Source organism: Drosophila guanche, unplaced genomic scaffold (genome assembly GCF_900245975.1).
Source record: "Drosophila guanche unplaced genomic scaffold, DGUA_6, whole genome shotgun sequence".
Lineage (NCBI taxonomy): Eukaryota > Metazoa > Arthropoda > Insecta > Diptera > Drosophilidae > Drosophila > Drosophila guanche.
Window position 1 is genome coordinate 5,673,262 of NW_022995743.1, and position 20,627 is coordinate 5,693,888.

Below are 20,627 nucleotides of genomic sequence, written 5' to 3' on the forward strand. Positions count from 1 at the left end.
CCATCTCTACCCGCCGCTCCCTGCGCTGATGGGGAAATGTACTTTCTGCTTATTGCGGCCATAAGTCGCTTGGGGTCGCATGCGTGATATGAGTGTAAGCTTAAATGGAACTAGAAAATAGAAACCCACCCAAGAAAGATTCCTTTAAAGCTGCAACTCCATCTCGATACAAATCAACATTGCAGCATCTATTTTTCACTTTAAAGCAACATTTATTTTCGTTCTTTTTCGTTCTTCTTAGTGTGTGTGTGTGTTTTTTGTCTCCTTCTTGGCTTTTCTTTACATTTCTTTGTGGTGATTGCTTTTCTTTTGTTTTGTGTGTGTTTGCCAGGGGATGGTCCCCCATTAATAAATTTCTCAGTTGGGAATTAACATTTGGCTGGCCCAGGCAACTTTTGCCGGGCATAACTTCAAATGCGCGACATTTATCAACGGCCACTCGGACTCGGTCGTCATCGGCTGGTTTAAGCATCGCCCAGGGAATTGATGGACGCTCGGGGATGGCTGCTGCCCCCCTCTCTCTCTCTCCCACCGCTATTTGGTAGATTTTGATTTTTATGCTGAATAAGTAGCTCTTTAAGCTCTTTGCATTTGTTTTCTTTTTTTTGGCTGCGGTCGCCGATGCTGACGCAAACACTGTTGTTGCAACTCATATTTAATTCAAATAATTTACACGCTTACTTCAACGTTTCGCAGCTCTGTGTGTGTGTGTGTGTGTGTGTGTGTGTGGTTGCTGCTGTGTTTGTGTGTGGGTGTGGGGCACACCGCATTATGTGGTTCATTGGTTTGGACCAAAAACTGCAACCAGCCAACAGAGCAATCAACTACGTCCGCTGCTGATGTTGCCTGCTGCTCCTCCTCTACGTCAGTTAACTAAACTGAACTCAACTAAGCTTTTCACTATAGACACACACACAGACACAGCATGTGCATGCGTAAGACTCTTGGTGGTTACTGTGGCTTGCATTTTGCATATCGCTGCTCTCTCCACATATAATATTTTACAACAAAAAGTCTGTTCGGCTATTGTTGTGCGGGCTGGCTGGCTGGCTGGCTGGCTGGCTGACTATAAAGAGTCGAAGCTGCTGCTGCATTTTATGTTGTCACGTTGGGCATTAAGTGGCCCAAAGGAGCTTGGCTACTAGAACACTCTTATGAACATGGTTATGCTGCATATGTATGCGTTTCTGCATACTAATACTCCGACCAGTTTATGGCTAGCTGCTGCATATTTTCTTTCTTTCTCAAATGTTTTTTTCGGTTTTAATTTTTGATTTTTACCCAACATTTTAGAGCGCAACTACACACTGTGTGCTTATGCTTGTGCAGGGTACATGCATATATGATTTATGATCCCAAGGGGGGTTTCAAGAGGCGATAACACAGTTCCAGTTCCAGTTCCAGTTCCCTGGCACTGGGAGTGGGTGTGGGTGTGGTCTGCTCTCCGTTCAGTCACTTCCGAGCTGTCGAGGCGAACCAAACATTGCCCAAAAGATGGATGCTATTTATGTGAAGCTTCTGATGTGCCGTTGCCTGGTGAATCGAGCTGACTGGGGTCTGGTCATTGGCTGCATAAATGTAGTCTACTCTATCTTTCTGCTTAACTTCTGGCTAGTGGAGCTTTTCCGGTCTCAACATGGTGAGCATATGAAACCCATTTCAGTTGAAAACCCCATGCAGCATTTTATTCCAGACTATCCCGTCAAGTGGGTGCTGCTGTATGGCTTCAATATCATGTTCAATGTGATCACCATGATGAGGATCGTGAAGCGGGAGACCATTTCGGTCTTCTACTGGTTCTGCGAGACGGCAGCCCTGCTCCTGTTTCGCATCCACTTTACTTATGTGGAAAGCGACTTCTTCTGGCTGACATACAGCATCTGGTTCCTGCCCATCAATCTTCCATTGGATAGTGGGTTGAATCGCAGCTGCGCTCTCTCCTTTCCATAACTATTTTGCTATAATTGCAGCTTACATTTCCCTGTCGCTGCTGGCCATAGTCTATGTAGTGTGCGGCCTGCATCTGGAGCCGGAGCGACAGTTTCCCAAGGAACTAATGCGGAATGATTACAAGTATGATCCGGAGGCGGAGGCGGCTGCAGCCAAGAAAGCAGCTCGGGACAAGCAGGATAGACTGGAGAGGCACAGGGAGCGCGAACTGAGCAAACAAAAGGAGCTGGTGGCTGAGCCTCCTGCCCCAAGTGCCACTCCGGACGCCGAGAACGTGAGCCCACACAGCCAGGATGACAATAACACCGATGAGTACGATAATTTTATAGAAATATCCTTTGAGGAATAGATAGTGCTCCGAGTTCTAGTATTTTATAGGCTGCCTTTGGTTCCATTTCGGAAGTAATATAAACAATTCCAATGAAAAGTAAAAAGAACAAACTTCACTTGACCCGAAAACGAGTCTGGGCCGCAAACCCCAAACTAAATAACAAACAAACAGCTCAACGGAGTGTGGGAGGAGGAAAAACTTGACTTAACTTTTGCAGGAGAGTGCAGAGCAGAGAGGGGATTACGATCAAAGCGCTCGATTGAGTGTGTCAATAAATTCCTGCCAGTCGACCGAGTGTAGAACATTTGTCCAGCATCAGCGATAAATAGTTGCCACGCCACACACTCGCTCTGGCAAAGAGGCAAAGAGGCAAAGAGGGATCCCTTGGATCCCTTTTGGCCAAAAGTTTCGTGTGAATTTAGTGCGGCTCATTAAGCGCCGGACAGTGTCCGTCATGCGTGTGTGTGTGTGTGCTTGTGGGCTATGTCTCTGCCCGAGTGTGTGTGTGTGTGTGTGCCAATGGATTTTCATTCAAACTTCATTAAGCTGGAAACGATGAAGAGAGGAAATTGCTGGGGCCATTGTCATTTGCACTGTCATTGCAGTGGGAAAGATTTCCATTGCCTAACCATTGCTGTTGCCCCCCATCCCGAGAAGCATTTGTCAACATTTTTCAGGCAGCCAAATGCCAGAATATCAGGACAACAACCAGAACCCAAACCCGAGCCAGAAGCTGTGCACGACCACAAGCAGGACACAACTAGGACCAAGTTGGCCTAGGCTTTAGCTTTAAATGAGCGCGCTCATTAAGAAAATTAATGTTTGGGATTCATTAAAAGTGTCAAAGTGCGCACATTAAAAATATATAAAATCCCAAGGACTCTGCCGGGCTGGAGTGGAGTAGGAGTAGGAGTAGGCGTAACGAAGCCAACGTCTTTGTCGTTTGCCGATTTTATTAACAAACAAAACATTAAAGGACCATAAAATGTTGATACAGCACAGGGCACACGCGACAGAGGCAGCTTCTGGATTGTGCGTAGCCGAGGCTTTGTTCTTGGCTGCTCATAAAATTGTCTCATATTGACGGCTCACGAAACTGACAGGCCAGAAACCAACATAAGTCTGTGTACAGACAATATATTGTACATCTTGTCATAGTATCTCATAAAACTAAACCGCAATTCATCAGTAAATTTCCTTTCTTCTCCGGCGTCGATCCGCTCGATGGATGTCTGGGGGAATATGCTACAATTTTATGCGCTCATAAAATGCGTAAAAATTGTTTTTATTATAATTATTATGTTATGCATGGTGGGTGAGACAAGGCAAGTTTATTGCACTGCCTCATAAAAGTGGAGGAGAGACCTCTATGAAGTGATGATGCTGTCGAACTTTAGTTGCCCCCTCCGACAATGGTTAAAGTCATCGCTGTTTGCCATTGCTCGTTTCCCGCTTATCTTTGCCACATTTATAATGGGAGAATATTTGAGATTTTCGCTTAACTTTCAGCCATTTGAAACAATGACAGTGCGGAGTCAACTGCGAAGTCAACAACCTAATACGTGTCAGCTGAAGCTGCAACTGCAGCATGGCCTTGCCTTTCCTGCTTCGAGGGGTTGCATGTCACGCACTGGCTGGCAAATGCTTAACGCTCCCCAGCAGAAGGATAGAGCAACACCCACACACAGATAGAGAGATGCACAATGATGGCAGCAGTCTTCAGTTAAACTTTCTGGCTCATTAGTAGAATGCTTAAAATATATTAAATGTGTGCAACTGGGGGGTCCTTCCATGCTCTGTTGAGCCACCGCTCAAAGCTCCATCGAGATAGTTTCAGTTATAGAAATAAATGGCATAGAAATTGTCTCTCCCTTCTACTCTGATGCTGCTGCTGCTGCTGCTGCTGCTGCTGCTGTGTTAATTTCCCAATCAGAATCCCACGCAGCGTATGCGTAATGCTCCTATTGCTCGCAGACACACACCAGCCTAGCAATTGCAACAATCAATGTTTTATTGTTGTACAAATATGGAAGAAAAGGCGGGGCAGTCGTGCCCCCACATAAACCTCACATGCCACAAGCCGCAAAGGCAGCAACTTAAAAGGCAATCGACAAAGCCCGTAGAGAGCCCCAGGGCTGACCAGAGCCAAGTCGGACCAAGGCAAATAAATGAACGCCGTAATTATTGCTGATGCCGACGCCGGAACGGGGCCAAAATGTCACGTACTGGCAATAAACCGCTGCTAATTTACGATGCCCCGGACTGGTCCAGGTCTTGGTCTTGGTTGTTCCTGCTCCCTAGCCTAGTCCGCTCTTCTAGCGGGGCATAACAAAAGGCAACGGAAGTGAAAAGGCAAACGGCAAACGGCAAACGGCAAACGCCTAAGCAGTTCGACCAACTTGAGAAGTTGTTGGCCGGACTACGGAATGTTTCACATTACGGCAGCTGCATAGAAATGGCCATCAAATTAAAGGCGGACCCATCGAAAATGCCAATAAGCAAGACGAGCAGAGGGAGGGACTAATGCGCATTAGCCGAAGGACCACCACGCCTGCATTAGCGATATTAAAATGGAGCAGATCTTGCATTGTTACGATTTCCATTCGGTGTTTTGCATCCATTAGTCGAGCGCCAAAAGCGCGCACTGATGCGGAACGAGCAGCAAATTTTGCTCCGCTTTTCGGTTAATTTTGAAAAAATAATCTCGTTGAAAACTCGAAACAGCTCAACAGGCAGCAAAGAGAGTCGGCAAACGGCTCTGTTCTCTTAACTGCCGCGAGTGTAGACTCTCCCACAAGGCGTATAAGAGAGCGGAGAGTGCCGGACAAGGCGCCTGCGTCGCTCGGCAAAGTCTACACAGAAATCAGCTGCTTTCGCTTGTGCCTTCTACGGCAAACGGCCACATTGCAGGCAGTTTGTCAATAGTTACGCTTGGGCATAGATACCAGACGCGAGCCGTGCCGACGCGCCTCGAACTGACGCCAGTTTAAAGCAATAAACAGAAACACTTTTGTTACTGAATTACCAATCAAATATAGACTGAAAGTCGCAACCACCAACAATAGATAAAATCACCATCTAAGCCTCAACTTCGCTCTCTAGTCGGGAGATCGTCTTATTTTTTGTTGTAAATTAATAACAAAAGTGTAGCGAAAGCATCCCGCATAATTAGGACGGCAAACAATACCAAAACCTTGCGAAATAAAAAAGATAAATAAAATCAAACCAAACTGTGCGCGGAGAACTGTCAGAAGGAAGCTGTCATTGTGTGTCCTGTCCGTGTCTGTGTGTCAAGTGTGGGGTGAGACAGACCATCATCATCATCATCGCCATCATCAGCAACATCCTCTCTCTCTGTAGCTGTTGTCGTTGTCCGTGTCGTTGTCGTCGTCGTCGTCGTCATCGTCGGCGTTGTCACAACTCGGTATAAATATTCATTCTGACGAACCTACCTGCGGCAAAGCTGCGCTAATGAAGCGAACAAAATGAAAATGAAAGGACATAATTATGCTTATGTGTGAGTATAATGAATACGAACTTTTATTTCGCAAATCCCCCAAGCGTACCCTACCCCCAACCCACCCACAAGGTCAGTCCCGTGCAGAACTGCAGCACAAGGGGCTCCACCATTTCTTGGTTTACATTAAATAATTACGGCTGACATTTCTTTAAGCACATAAATACATGGAATATATGTACATTCATCTTTCCTTTTTGAGTGCACTTTCAACGAATGTTTTTCGTTAGCCAGTAAGGGTAAGGGTGGATCCTGGCCCACAGCCTCTTCCTGTGGCCCTTTTCCCCATTTGTGGATTTAATATACTTCCCGCCCTTTCAGCATCGTTTGGCAAATTGCATTGGGACTGTCGACAATCTGACTGTGGCGCACAACTGGACTCGTTTCAGGGCTGACAGCATTCCCAATGTAGAGAGCAATTAGACTCCTGCATTAGGTTTCGGGAAAGTCAATGACTTGAGTGCAGACTGCAGTTCGATTGTCGGAGCAATTATACATACATATATGTACATAATGTGTATCCTCTGGTAGCAGATAACTGATTTTGTCCATTCGCGTTCCAAGAACTTCCCTTTTCTGTGGTGGCATTGTGTGCGTCTTTGGTTCAGTATTTGCCTCAGTTGCACTGCAGGCCAAGTATCCAAATGGTAGACACAGATATGGTGGAAGAGGATGGCATAGGCTAGGATGATCAAAAAGGAAAAGTCTGCCAAAAGATTATGCTGACACAACGACAGAGGCAGGGCAGGCAGCAGAAGCAGCAACAACAAAGGAGCCCAGTGCCAGCAGCAGATATTCAACAGAGCTTTTTGTATATTTATTAGAGTATGAATTAATTCAAGTATGAGCAGTTCGTATGTGTACAATATGTATGTGTATGTGTGTGCATTTGTGTGGCCGTGCAAGGGGTAAGAGTCGAGCCTTTGGGGCAGATTCTGATTCAGATTCGTGTAGGAAGCAACCGCAGCTCCATGCCATTTTTTTTCTCTCCTTTCTATCCTTTAGCCCAAAGCGAATTTTTGTTGCCAACGTTGGCACATTTTCCTCACTCCTTGCCAGACCACACCCCTCTGGACCGTGTTTTTGCTTCGTCTAACATCGTGACACGAGAATATTTCGTACTGGAGCGCGTTTAGAGAATTTTTAACCCTATGTTCATCTTCGTGCCATTAAATGTCTGTCCCTGCCCATCTCTAATTCCAACATATTTAGAATTTGGAACAACAAAACACAGAACTCGCTTTCATAATTACAAAAAAAAGCTGCAAGAAAGCTTCGTTTTAGAGTCGCGAAATGGAGAAACCACTTGAGTATATTCGACACCCCTTGGAGCCCTATTTGTATTATGAATGCAGAAACCATTCGTGGCAAAATTCTGTAGAAATCCAACAGATATACTAGACAGTCTCCCCATTTGTCATCGCAGTCAAGAGAATACATACCAAGAGGTGCGAGGAAAGCGACGAGAATGAAAACGAAAAAGTAGCAACCGAAAAGGAAAGCGAAACGCCCGTCGAAGGGAACCCCCCAACATTTATAGTGCATTTATTAATAGCAAGACGAGGACTGCCACTACGACTAAGACCATGCTTTGGGCTAGGTGGTGCGGGATGGGATGGGATGGGATGAAGCGGACGACGATTACCTTGACTATGAAAATATTTCTCACACATGAGCTGCTTGGGCGCATTGCATCGCATCGCATCGCTTCGCTTTTCCCTTCTTCCGTTTCCGACGTTCTTATTAGCATTTTTGCGAGTGTTTTCCGGGCCAAAACCAGCAGCAGCTACAGCAACCACAACGAGGGTTGCCGCACGCGTTTGCCAAGGGAGCGAAAATGTTGGTTACCCCCACCCATGGCCATGGGTCGGCCAGTGACGGTAATCCATCAAGCAACCTGCGCCCGTCAGTCTGCCTGCCCGGGGCAGGTGTTGGCCCGAGAGCTGTTTCAGACTGGTTAACGGCTTTCACCTGGGTTCCAGCCGCCGTGGGACACCTTGACACAGACAAAGGTCACCTAATGTGTTGCAGTCTGTGTGGCTTTGCATATGTGTGTGTGTGTGTGTGTGTGTGTGTGTGTGGGGCACACAAAGGCCAAGTGCCGACACCTCACCCCTCGCCTTCTCCGCGTGTCTATTTACTAGACAAGAATGGAAATTTTCCAGCTTTTTTGCTATTTTATTGCATTATTATTTCTCAAGGAACCCAAAGAAGCATTCTGCAAGCGTTAAGCGGTGTTGTCTATCCACTACATAAGATACAGAAAGCATTTTTACTGGTGAAAGTGTTTCGAAAGGACTTTAATCCGGGAGTAGCAATTGAATAGTGATAAAAATGTGGCTTAAACTGCAGGTAAAGTGAGCGAAACGATGCAAAAATAATTTATCTCTGTTAGGATTTCCTTCTGGAAATTTAGTTCTAGGTTACATTATAATTATCCCATATGTACGTACATATTTATATACATTTCTGACATAAGAACAAGGGTATCAAGTGTCGCGAACTCGTAAGCAAATGAGAGCCTTATATTTCCTTTTTGTTTTCCTCTTTTGGGTTGCTTTTGATGTGTCGCTATTCATCTCTGACTCCCCCACCCCATTGACTCTTGAACCGTTCTGTATTTTGCAGTTTACGTGTTAAGTGCTTTGCAAGCACGATTAAGGAGGTTTATCACCCGCAACAGCGGCAGCAACACGAGCGAGCAGCACGGCAACAGCAGAGGCAGCAACATCAGCGACAACAGAAACTGAAACAGCAACAGCTGCGACGGCAGCAGCATCAGGAACAAACGCGTTAGACACTCACCCAAACACACATTGACACGCCCCAAGCAGTCACACACATACACACTCACACATAGGCACACACATAATGCTTAAAGCAATGACAACACCAGCAATACTGTCAGCAGAGTTCGCGGCTGCTGCTGCTGCTGCTGCTGCTGCTGCTACCATGGATGATGATGTCCCAACGAGCATTTTGGAAATAGAACTGCCTGCCATTCTGCTCAACGAGAGCCTCTTCATCGAGCTGAATGGCAATCTAAGCCAACTGGAGGACACGGCCGTCAATCTGAGCCAAATCATTTGGAATCGCAGCGATGCCAGTGGCAGCAGTGCAAATGGCAATGGTAATGGCAGCCCCATCTTTGGCCTGGATGAGCAGCGAAGGGCGGCCAGCGAGCGGGAGGCAGCCGAGTTCTGGCTGCTGGTCAAGATGATCGCCATGGCCGTTGTGCTGGGCCTGATGATACTCGTCACCATTATAGGCAAGTACTTAATCAAAATCAAATCCAAATTTAAAATTTTCACCCCTCAAAACACATACTCAAGGGATGGGGGATGGGGGATGGGGGGGCAGGGCATTAAATTATTCTCAAATTTATGCCGCTGGGATAAGAAATAAGAAAAGGAAAGGCAAAGTTTCCTTTGTCGCTATCGCTGCCGAAGTGAACTGTAAATGAAGTGAAATTTATGATGCAGAAGATTTTTATTGCGCTCCCTCCCCTCTTGGTGGATTTTTATTGATTTTTTTTTGTCGGTGGGTAGGCTTACAAATATGATTTGCTGCCTGCTCTAGAGGTGCTTGCTTGGTGGCCAGATGATGTATGGGAAGTTCCTTGTTCTGAGACGTTTAATACCTCAACTGAGGTGGCTGCCTCTGGCACAAAGTTCCTTCAAAAATTACGTGAAAAGCTATTAAAAACGCGCCAAGGCGTCAAATGGAAATTACGACAGAAGAGCACACCATAAGCACACAGACACACGCCAGAGAGAGAGACAACAGTTTGTGTGTGTGTGTGCCGCCATAGGTAGATGCGTCGTATACGCAACATATCCTTGGCAAAGGCACACAGGCATATACGTATGAAAATGCAAATGCAGTTTGCTGGCAACGTTTTGACAACCTGCAGACTAGCAGCCTCAGCACGCAGCACGCAGGGAGAGAGAGAGAGAGCCAAGTAGGTGCGGGGTGGGGCCACTGACGTGATGTCAGTTTGGTGCCTTTGGATAGAGGTGTAGCAGAGAGTGAGAGAGTGAAGGTTGCCACAGCGGCAATTACAATTTGCCAAGTTGCATGCGCTTAATGAAAGCCAGCGACGACAATGACGACGCTGGGCGACGATGACTCTAAGCAAGCTGCCAGACAGCTCTCATTTGCATTCCACAGAGCAGGGAGCACCAGGAGTAGTAGTAAGAAAACGTTTAAGAGACATGTCCCGGAGGCTAAGAGAGTGTCAAAGCGGTGGAGATGGAGAGGGAGACAGGAGAGTGCACAGGCACCATTGCCAGCAATTAGGCAAATAAGTGAAAGCTCCATTGATATGACGCTTGTGCCACTGATTGATTCTGTCGAGCTCCATTTACACAGCTCCGCAATGTCACACACACCCACAGAAAAGTTAATTACTGGCTGATAGGGTTGGCGCTGGAACTGGGGCTGATATTGTGGTAGTAGCCAATCCACTCCCATAATGAAATCGAAACCTTAATGACCCATTTTGTGCATCATTTGGTGCATCAATTAATGCAACCACTTTATGTGAATTGCATGTGCTGAAATGGTCTCCGTTTTGTGTCTCCCCCACTGCCACAGGCAATGTGTTTGTAATTGCCGCCATTATACTGGAGCGAAACCTGCAGAACGTTGCCAATTATTTGGTTGCATCTCTGGCAGTTGCTGATTTATTTGTTGCCTGTCTTGTCATGCCACTCGGCGCCGTCTACGAGGTAAGTGTCCATTTTGCTGTCCCTGCTGTCCCTGCCATTGTGGCTTCGACTAAACCGATTACCCTAATGGAACGCCTGAGCGGAAAGTGCCTTTCGCAAATGAAATTAGGCGCCAAAGAGTTGACACTCTGGCAGTGGCAGCAGTGGCAGCAGCGGCTGCAGTGCTCCATGGCTAATTGTTTTAATAGCATCATAACTGGCCAACAATGTGCCATCGACTGTACTTGCGCTTTTGTCTGTTGTGTTTTTCCTCAGATAAGCAATGGCTGGATACTGGGACCGGAACTTTGTGACATTTGGACATCTTGTGACGTACTTTGCTGCACAGCATCCATACTGCATCTGGTGGCCATTGCGGCGGACAGGTGAGTGTCAGAGCAGTCTGACCCCCCTCCCCACGGAGTGACGGCAATTTGGACTTCCCTCGCAGATATTGGACGGTCACCAACATTGACTACAACAATCTCCGGACCCCGCGGCGTGTCTTTATGATGATATTTTGCGTCTGGTTTGCCGCCCTCATTGTGTCCCTGGCACCGCAGTTTGGCTGGAAGGATCCGGATTACTTGAAGCGCATCGAGGAGCAGCACTGCATGGTTTCACAGGATGTGGCCTATCAGGTAATAGATACTAATGGCAATACTCTGCAGTCAATGACCTCTACTCTCCCCATTACACTCGGCATCTCTTGCTGTGTTGCTGTTTCTCGATAGATATTTGCCACCTGTTGCACGTTCTATGTGCCGTTGCTGGTGATTCTGTTTCTGTATTGGAAAATCTACATAATTGCCAGGAAGCGCATACAAAGACGCACGCAAAAGTCCTTCAATGTGACGCTGACGGAAACGGATGTAAGTGCAATTCGACGACAATCAATATCAGGTCTCCTGCCCCCCTGCCCATCCGTGTAGCTCCTTCTAATCCCAGTGATAAATGTCAAGTGTCCACTTGGCCAGGCCTCATTGAAAGAAAGAGTCGAAAAAATTACGCATACGCCCGCTGGGCCCACATATAATGAAATTCTATTCAGGCGAGTGTCTGAATAGGCGGCTCACCCTCCGCCACATATTTTTGGAGGCTGGCCGAGTGGATGTTGATGCTGCTGCTGCTGCTGCTTTCTGAAGTGTATTTGCTTGCCTGCCATAATGAGTATGTCATTAGCAGAAACAATAATGCGAATGTGAATGGGCTGGGGGCAGTGGGCTCTGAGCAAGTCCTTGGCTGCTCATTAGCATGCCCAAGTGAGCACCCAAGAGGCAAAGGCCAACCGAGATTTATGATCAGCCCAAATGTGGCTGTGTGTATCCGGGTAAGTGTGGAAAGTGCGTGGCACATGGAGAGTGCCAGCAGAAATAATTGCAGGCCAGGAGAAAGTCGATTTCGTTGACAAGACACGAGCCAAATGCTGCTCAATTTGCTCACTTTTCATCGAGTCAATAAACAAAAACAAGCCATAAATAAGTCGAGTTGCCAACCCTCCTCCCGTTCTCACTTTTCGCAGTGCGATTCGACGGTCCGCGAGTTGAAGAAAGAGCGCGGCAAGCGGCGCGTGACAGAGCGGAAGCGGCAGGAGGCTGGTGAGGCGACATCCGCTGGCGGCACAGAGGGGCATGTGCAGCGGCAAAGGCTCAAGCGAATGCGAATCTGCTTTGGCCGCAACACGAACACGTATGGGATCTGTGCCGGATCGGAGGGTGCCGTGGCTCGATCAATGGCCGCCATAGCCGTGGACTTTGCCAGCCTGGCCATCACGCGGGAGGAGACAGAGTTCAGCACCAGCAACTACGACAACAAGAGCCATGCGGGCACCGAGCTGACGACAGTCTCCAGTGACGCGGAAGATGTAAGTGTGGCCGTGGCATGGTGAGAGAAACCCAATAAGGCGCTAATTGTTTGCACACCTCTTTGTTCCACCTGACGGGGTCTCTCGCCTTTCCCCTTTCCCCTTTCCTATTTCCCCTCGCAGTACCGCACCAGCAACGCTAATGAAATCATCACGCTGTCGCAGCAGGTGGCCCATGCCACGCAGCATCATCAGATAGCTTCCCATCTGAATGCCATTACCCCGCTCGCCCAGTCGATTGCCATGGGCGCCAGCAACCTTGCCACACCCACGGCGGGCACGTGCACGGAGGAGAGCGTAGGAGCACTGGGCGAAGCCAGCAGCAGCCCTGGCAAGGGCGCTGGCATGGGCGTAGGCATAGGCATGGGCACTGTACTCTCCAGCATTGCCAATCCACACCAGAAGCTGGCCAAGCGGCGGCAGCTGCTAGAGGCAAAGCGCGAACGCAAGGCAGCCCAGACTCTAGCCATCATCACGGGCGCCTTTGTCATCTGCTGGCTTCCCTTCTTCGTGATGGCCCTGACAATGAGCCTGTGCAAGGAATGCGACATTCATCCGGCCGTTGCATCGCTTTTCCTTTGGCTGGGCTACTTCAACTCCACACTGAATCCGGTACGTACATAAATCGAAACCTCTATACCTCCCCTCGCTACCACTGCACTTTTTTCTCTATTTCGTTTTGCGTATCTCTTCCAAAGGTCATTTATACAATTTTCAATCCGGAATTTCGACGAGCCTTCAAGCGTATTCTGTTTGGCCGCGGAAATGCGGCGCGGGCTCGCAGTGCGAAAATTTGATTTCAACTGAAGGCCAACGGGGACCAGTATCTATGATTAAGGTGAAACCCCCCCCGCAAAAAGTCTGGCAAAGCCAATACTCGTGCTCGTAGAAGAGAGAGAGAGAGAGAGAGAGAGAGAGAGGAGCGGTGAGTATCTCGACATGGACTCAACTAAGGAATTGGCAATGTTTTAGAGTCTAGCAAGTAGATATGTAAAAGGTGTTTTAGCAGTGACAATCCAAACCATAGTTATATCTATAAATAAGCAAAACACACGCAGCAAAGCAGTAGTCCCATACAAATCGAAATTGTAATCACAACTCAATGCTTCATAGAGGAAATGCGAGATGGCATTAATATTATTACAGTAAATGATATTGTATATAGATATTTCTAAAGTCTTCCCTGTGTCTTAAAGAAACCCAAAGTAAAGCAAAATGGAAGTAATGTTTAAATGTTTAGTGCCCTAAGTAGCTGTAGGTGTTAGGTGTGGAAATGATATCCGGGTCATGGCTGGGTCCAAGGAACTTACGCTTTCGTACATATTTCTGTGTTAGTTGAATGTGTTTCGCCTGTAACCCACGCGCATAATGCGAGTATGCTCAATTATTTCAATCAGATTATATATACATACACATAGATAAGTCCAGGCAAGTGTATCCCTGTGTGTGCTTGTACAGGTACGAGTCAATATCAAATTGTAACGAATTTACACGACAACAAAACAACAAAAAATATAATATTAACATTGTATTTAAAGATAATATTCAATTCCTGTGAAACTTCAACAAAACAACACTTACCCAACCCGGCCAACTATTCGGCTACGACTACGGGTATGCAGCTGAAAAATTAATTCCATAACAATGAACTCGAGTGCTAGAGTGGAAAATCCCCAGCCCTTGCAATTGTAAGCCCCAAACCACAACGCAGTAAAAGTTGCAAAAACCAGAGCAGTTCTGCTTGGGATCAGTCATGATATATGAGCTATACTCAAACGCATACCATATGCCGTATATGTATGTATTTATGCGTATAATTTATATGTACTCGGGTATATTTTATGGTCAAATTTTTGAAAAGTTTTCTTGTTAATAAATGGACTTATAGTTTTAGCAGATAGTCAACCAGAAACCACCCCGACAACAACTAAAGTAACAACAAAATACTTGAAAATGCAACAACTACAAAATACAAGTCTATAATGTATGAATGTATGTATAAATGTATAATGTATGTAAGTGTGTATGTGTGCAATGTGCAGCTGTAGGGAATGTCTATTAAGTCGATGCTTTTCCAACTGAAACAAAATATGCTTCTAAAGTGCAATATGTGTTTATTTATATGTGTCTGTGAGTGTATTTATTAAATTTCTCGATGTGTATTTGATGTCAAAGTTATTAAAATTGCCTTTTATCCAAAGCGGTTTGACTGCACCTAATATTTTATTCATATTACTAACAGCCGTCGGGAGCTGCTTAGGGAGTTTGGGGTTTGGGCTACACTGGACAGACACAGTTTGCATGTTTACCCTCACGTCGAAATTGACAAAGTTTTCAAACGCAAAGCCAGCCGCCGCACGCACTTGCCTCTGTTGTGTGTGTGTGTGTGTATTGTAGCAAAAGCAAACTGCCAGCGCATTCAAATGTCAAAGTTCAAGTGGCCACAGACACGCATACGTACATACGTGTGCAAGCTGCCTGTGTGGCTGAGTGGCTGGATTGTGGGTGGGCCAATGGAGATGGATTACGCATTGGCATTATCAACACCGGAACAGGCAAAAGCCTACAAATGGCCCAGAATGTTAGCTGCAACAAAAATCGATACATCCATGCAGAAAATAGCCCGCAATCGCTTGTATTCGTTTATTACATCTTTGGTACCTCTCTGGCAATCAATCCGTGTCCCATTCACAGGCGCACATTCCCCTGAAGGCTGCAGCTAAGCCTCTCCAAAGTGGCTTGCTCCAGTGTCAACTAATTACGACAGGCACCAAGGGGAAGTGCCATCAGGTGATACACAGCACGGGCTTGAGTAAGTCGTTTTCTTCATCCTTCTCGTGCCTGCTCTGGCTTACACAAACTCGTACACATGCAGCTGTATGGGACTATTATTTGCCAACACTTTTAATTTCCTGTTGGCCCCCAGGGGCTTCCACATGTTGTAAAAAAAGCAGTCAGGGGAATAACATTATATGGCGGCTACCCAGCAAAAGCAAACAAAAAATACAAATTCCAATAGAAAAGTTTTTTGGCATAATGAAAAATTAAATACACATTTATGTACATATTAATTTCAGTACATCTTGAGAGGTATGTAAAGAGCAATTTTACAACCACTTGGAAAAGTTTTCAAATGAAGCGAGCAAGAGTCGTCGAGTCATCCCGTGTGAGTATCTGCAAATGTGTCACATCATTGATAACCCAATATGTACGAGCATATCTACATATCCATACGTATATGTATATGTATATGTATATGTATATGTATATGTATATGTATATGTATATGTATATGTATATGTATATATATATGTATATGTACATATATGTACAGACATGAGTGTGCGCCTTTATTAGCCTAGTAGCATTATTAATTTCCTCTCTGGCACACTGCAAAGGCAATAGCTGCAGGATAATGCCAATAAAATTCGTTATATTAAAAAATTCTTTAGCCCAAAAAATGCCATAAATCGAATAAATATCGAGTGGCACTCCACCAAGGCAGAGCAGAAATGATCCCTCGTGAGGAGGGAAGGAGGAGTGAAGGCAGGAAGACAGAAAGACAGAAAGGCAGCACCCGGGGCACACACACAGTCGCAGCATGACTGTGTGTGAGTGAGTGCCAAAATCCAGGTTTGTTTGCTTGGGCATCAATTTTTGAAGGCTTGAGCTGGAGCCACACACAAGCGATGCGAACTTTTGGGCAAGCAATTCAAAAGGTATTAAAAGTATTAAAACCGAAATGAGTGTGGCCAAGCATCTATCAGTCTGCTCGTAAGTCGCTCTATGGGTGTTTGAGGGTAAGTTTTAATTGAATTGCATCGGATGTGTGTGCAAATTGCTTCAAATGATTAAGGGCTTATGGCACGAGTGTTGACCAACATTGAAGGAGCGCCGCACAAACAACTCTGCTAAGTTGGCCATTGCCCGGCACACGTTAAGGTACTTATGAGCCACTTGAAGCAGCGCTTTGTTCATTAAAGGGTCTCAGGTGAGACAACTCCTAAAAGCGCGTCACTCGAACAGTCTAAAGCGAGCAGGAGACAGGGAAGTAAACTAAAGTAAAGTAGGAGAAAGGAGAAGGGAGAAAGTATACGTAAAAGCAAGTTGAATATTTATAGCGATGGCGGCAACAAACTCATTGCAAAGTTGTTGACACCGCCGCACCACCTCCGCCGGTGCCATTCAATGGACAGGTTCGAGCACAAAAGGAGACAGGACTCTCCATGTTGGCAAGTTCGACTTTGTAAAGACTTTTTGCAAATTGCGGCCAAGTGCACTTTTCGTTTCCTTCAAAATCTGCTGGCACATTGTGGTGACTTCTCCTCTACAAGCAAAATGACAGCTCCAACAGAGTGGACCCGAGCTCGGAGCGGAGCTCCTGACGGACACAACAAAAGCGTGCAGGAGGCACTGAAGGGGGCAGGCAACGCGAATGGATGGATGGTTGCTTGTAACGCTGCAAAGCAAATTGATGCACGTCAGAACTAATTACAAAATAATTTAAATTATTATGTACACGGAGAAGACGAGCAGCAGCAGTAGATGAAATTTCCGCTTTTAGGTCAGTTGTTGCTGAACAATTTCTACGGTCCATTCTGCAGCACCTCGAGACCCGATTCCGAGAGATTTCCCTAACATAAATGTGCACTTTTGTGCTGATATTGCTGCATGGGGTAGGAAAGGGGAGATTTGGGGCAAGTTTGTTTCAAGTCTGCTATCGTGTCTGCGCAGCTTATTCTTTGGGCCAGCAGCTTTGAGCGCTGACAACTAGCGCAAAATGCCAAAAAAGACACGTACCTAATGAACACAAACACGTACGAAGCGACGTTCGAGGACAGATACGACCATGCTTAAAGTTTCAGCTACCCAAAGTTGTGTGCAACACAGCACAGATGAGTCGGGCGAGGGCCAGCCAGCACTTGGCTAAGAATGGACAAAAAAAGAACAAGCTCCAACTTGCTGCCAAAGTTTCCTGTTGCAGCCGCTCGAAGGGTGTCCAGGCGTTGCTCAGCTGAAGGAGAAGCGCCACAGCCGATGGGTTGAGGTCTTGGCAGAGTTTTTGGGGGGGTGGGAGGTTGTATGTGCAGCCGGCGTGACGCTCTCAGCGCACAGCGGAAGTTGCCCACCCCACGCCCGTCCTTCCGCACTCTTCCTGCCTGCCGACTGTTGCATTTTTGGCGCTGCAAGGCTCGCAGCTAGGAAGCACTTGCCATGTAGTTGTTGTACTGTTGTTGTTGTTGCTGCTGTTGTTGCAAGTTACAAGTGCCGTTGGCTTAATTTTTATGCACATGCAGCTGTGTGCGTCAGAGTGTGTACGTGAGAGTGTGTTTGTGTAGTGCAGTTATTGCTCTTGTTGGTTTTCTGCATATTTACTCGTTGGCGGAGGGCGCAGAGCGGAAGGAGACGTGACAGTGGCAGTGGCAGTGGCAGGATGAGGAGCGTAGACACAGCAGACACAGGGATATAGGGAAAAACACTTGCGTAAACGAGTCTAGGGCTGGCTAGGCCAAGTTTTCGCACAGTCGAAGGGTAAAGTTTTCATTTTCAGTACACAGGCAGGCAGGCAGGCGCACGGCACGGCACGGCCTTGCCTAAGTTCAGACACTGACATTGTGACTTTCCTGGCCGCCGCCGTGCCAGCCGCACACAGTCACGATAAATGCACATGAAATTGCAATTTAATGTACCATCATCATCAGCAGCAGCAGCAGCATCAGCAGCAGCAAGGGCGGCACAAACAGCAACATCTTCATTTCGTATGATTTGCATATGGGCGCACGGCAGAGTCCCACAGAGAGTTGGCAGCTGAAATTTGCCACAATGCACTCTGGTGCCACTGGAGCACATGTGGATTCAATAACAAAAGCCAGCCAAAAGCGCATACAGATTACAACGGAGTAGCGACATGGATTTACAGCAAAAGTACAAGAGGAACTTTGGCACTCACTCGGGCAGCAAATGTGACTCGAGGAGTTGCAGAAGACTTTTTTTGATTTCCAACACGATCAGGGAGCTTGGGGAGCCATTGGCAGTGGCCAAGCCCAAGCCATGATCTCATGACGGGAACTTATACGATTGAACCACGCCTCTTCGCACCTGCTCCTGCTTCCTGCTCTAGCCTCTACCTCTGGTTTTGGAGTTTGCCTTCGTTTTGGGTGTCGGTTACAGGCGGGTTCCTCCTTCGCTCGCAAAACTCTACACACATTTTGTCTTTACTGTTATTCTGTTTACCTTAGAAAGTGAAAATGCCAACGCCATCGTCGTATCTCATGCCTCGCCTTTCCTTTCGCTCTCTCTCTCTCTCTCTCTTATACGCTCTGCTCTTATACTGACAGCGCGTGTATACATATGCTGCGAGCTCTGTAGAGTTTGCTGAAATCTTATCAGCTTCAATGGAATTTCCATGAGAGATGGAGAGCGAGAGCGAACGGTGTGTGTTTGTGTGATTGCATTTGCCGGCTACCTAGCGGTGTCACACTTGTTTTGGCAGCGACTGTAGCCAAGCTTCCGTCATTATTGTAAACTCTTTTTCTTATGGACTTCCATTGCTCGTTTAGCTCTGTCTGTTTGCCGTTGGCACTGCAAATAAACTGCATCGAAATGAGCACTGTAGCTGCTGTCTCTCTCCCTCTCCCTCTCCTTGTCCCTGTCCCTGTCTTTCTTTAAATGCTTTAAAGCTACAATTCATTCCCTTTCCTGCCCTGGCTGGCTTCCGTTTGTGCGTTGAGTCTGGCGTTAATTAGCGGCTATCATATTTCTACGCGACTGCAGCGCAGGGTAGGGCAGTGCAGGGCAGAAAGCGTCTGGGGAGATTGGGGCACCAACCAGCGCGAGCGAGCCAAGGCTGCACTCGTTTATTGGAATTTATGGCGTGCCACAGTACTGACTTTTAACCAGCTCTATCCTGCCCAGCCCTGCCCAGCCATGCAATCGAAATGAAAAGCAGAACGCGCACGCCAACTCCACTGGCATTTCCGGACAGGTCATGTCCAGCAGGCAGGGACCTGTCCAAAAATACAGCCAGGACATGGCCTGCGCTGCCTGGCTTGGGGCGTTGCGTGCCATTTAACCGAAAGCTGTCATTTTATTGTTAGCCAAATACAAATCAAAGTGCGCTAATAACAGTCAACGGCAGAAACTGCCACTGCCACTGCCACTGCCACTGGCACTGGCAGTAGCAGCTGCAAAGGCAATAGTAGGCGTGGTTGCTTGTTTATGGCATGCAACTGAGACCCCCAGCCCCGTGTCCTTCTGGGCGTGGCGCTAATTCCTTTTGATTGCAGTGCAAAAGTGTTAAATCAAAATTCAACGCGTGCCAAACCCGCCTAAGCCCTCTCACCAAAACACCAAATGGCTCACAGACAGACTCGTATTAGTTGTCTCTCACTCGCCGTTCGGCTGTGCTCTTTGGTTTTTTGTATCCTTTGTATTTTTGCGAGTGTTTGCTTGGGTTTGTGTATTGCTAAGTGGCAGCCACCTCCCCCGCTGCCACTAGTCCACTTGGTGGCTGAGTTTGGTCATTTTTGGCACGTTCTACGAGTGCCTCGCTGCATTTATCTCTTCGTTGCTGTGTGTCACGGCCACGGCATGGTAATGAAGTGACTAATGGCTGTCAAAGCGAACTTCGAGCGTCAAACAAAATTGAAACAACAGACAGCTAAATAGCGGAAGTAGAGTCAAGAGATCAGCATCAGCAAGCAGCAAGTGTGATAACATTTAATAGAGAAATCAATCGTAGATTTCCCCTTAAGTTTTTCATCAATCAAAAATTACCAAAGACATTTTTCCATATTTCAGCTTGTGCTTCAACACATCCATTACACATGCTTAAAAAGAAAAGTGCTGCAAAGAATTCCAATCCACGGACAGAGTTACATCTAGGGTTACAAAGGAATCCGAATGTTGCAGCTGTCGAGTGCGCCCCTCGCCAATATATCAAATGTCAGTTGGAGCTTTGGCACCATTTGAATTGTCCAGAGAATGTCCAGAGCTTCCCAGAGCATTCACAGTGTCCAGACAGGGCACACAAATGCACGAACATGAATTGTATCTGCATGACCCTCACCGTTCTTCCTTCCCGGCCACAACTTGATCCTGTCGAGGGGTTCTGGTGTGATTGTGATGAATGCGAACAGAAGGGGCAGCGGCGGCAGCAGCAGCAGCAGCAGCAGAGAAAGTATCATGTGTGTGGCTGTGGCATGGGAAAGGAGACACCAGGTCCCCCCCCCCCCCCCCCCCCCCCCCCCCCCCCAC

The 20,627-nt window shown here is 46.9% G+C and overlaps 2 protein-coding genes across 2 annotated transcripts in view; both read left to right on the forward strand.

Moving 5' to 3' along the window:
* Positions 1–1,475: 1,475 nt before the first annotated feature.
* Positions 1,476–2,299, forward strand: LOC117592270. Its single transcript, XM_034285930.1, has 3 exons — positions 1,476–1,639; positions 1,694–1,912; positions 1,971–2,299. The coding sequence occupies exons 1-3, from the start codon at positions 1,495–1,497 to the stop codon at positions 2,297–2,299; spliced, it is 693 nt and encodes a 230-aa protein (XP_034141821.1). The 5' UTR covers positions 1,476–1,494.
* A 6,340-nt stretch (positions 2,300–8,639) lies between these two features.
* The window catches only part of LOC117592266 (5-hydroxytryptamine receptor 2B), a 23,765-nt gene continuing 11,777 nt past the window's right edge, over positions 8,640–20,627 (forward strand). The window contains exons 1-8 of the mRNA XM_034285924.1: positions 8,640–9,066; positions 10,395–10,528; positions 10,784–10,893; positions 10,959–11,148; positions 11,242–11,379; positions 12,030–12,371; positions 12,495–12,983; positions 13,070–13,256. Of these exons, the coding sequence (XP_034141815.1) occupies positions 8,670–9,066; positions 10,395–10,528; positions 10,784–10,893; positions 10,959–11,148; positions 11,242–11,379; positions 12,030–12,371; positions 12,495–12,983; positions 13,070–13,168 (1,899 nt within the window). The 5' untranslated portion in view covers positions 8,640–8,669 and the 3' untranslated portion in view covers positions 13,169–13,256. The remainder of the gene's footprint in view (positions 9,067–10,394; positions 10,529–10,783; positions 10,894–10,958; positions 11,149–11,241; positions 11,380–12,029; positions 12,372–12,494; positions 12,984–13,069; positions 13,257–20,627) is intronic.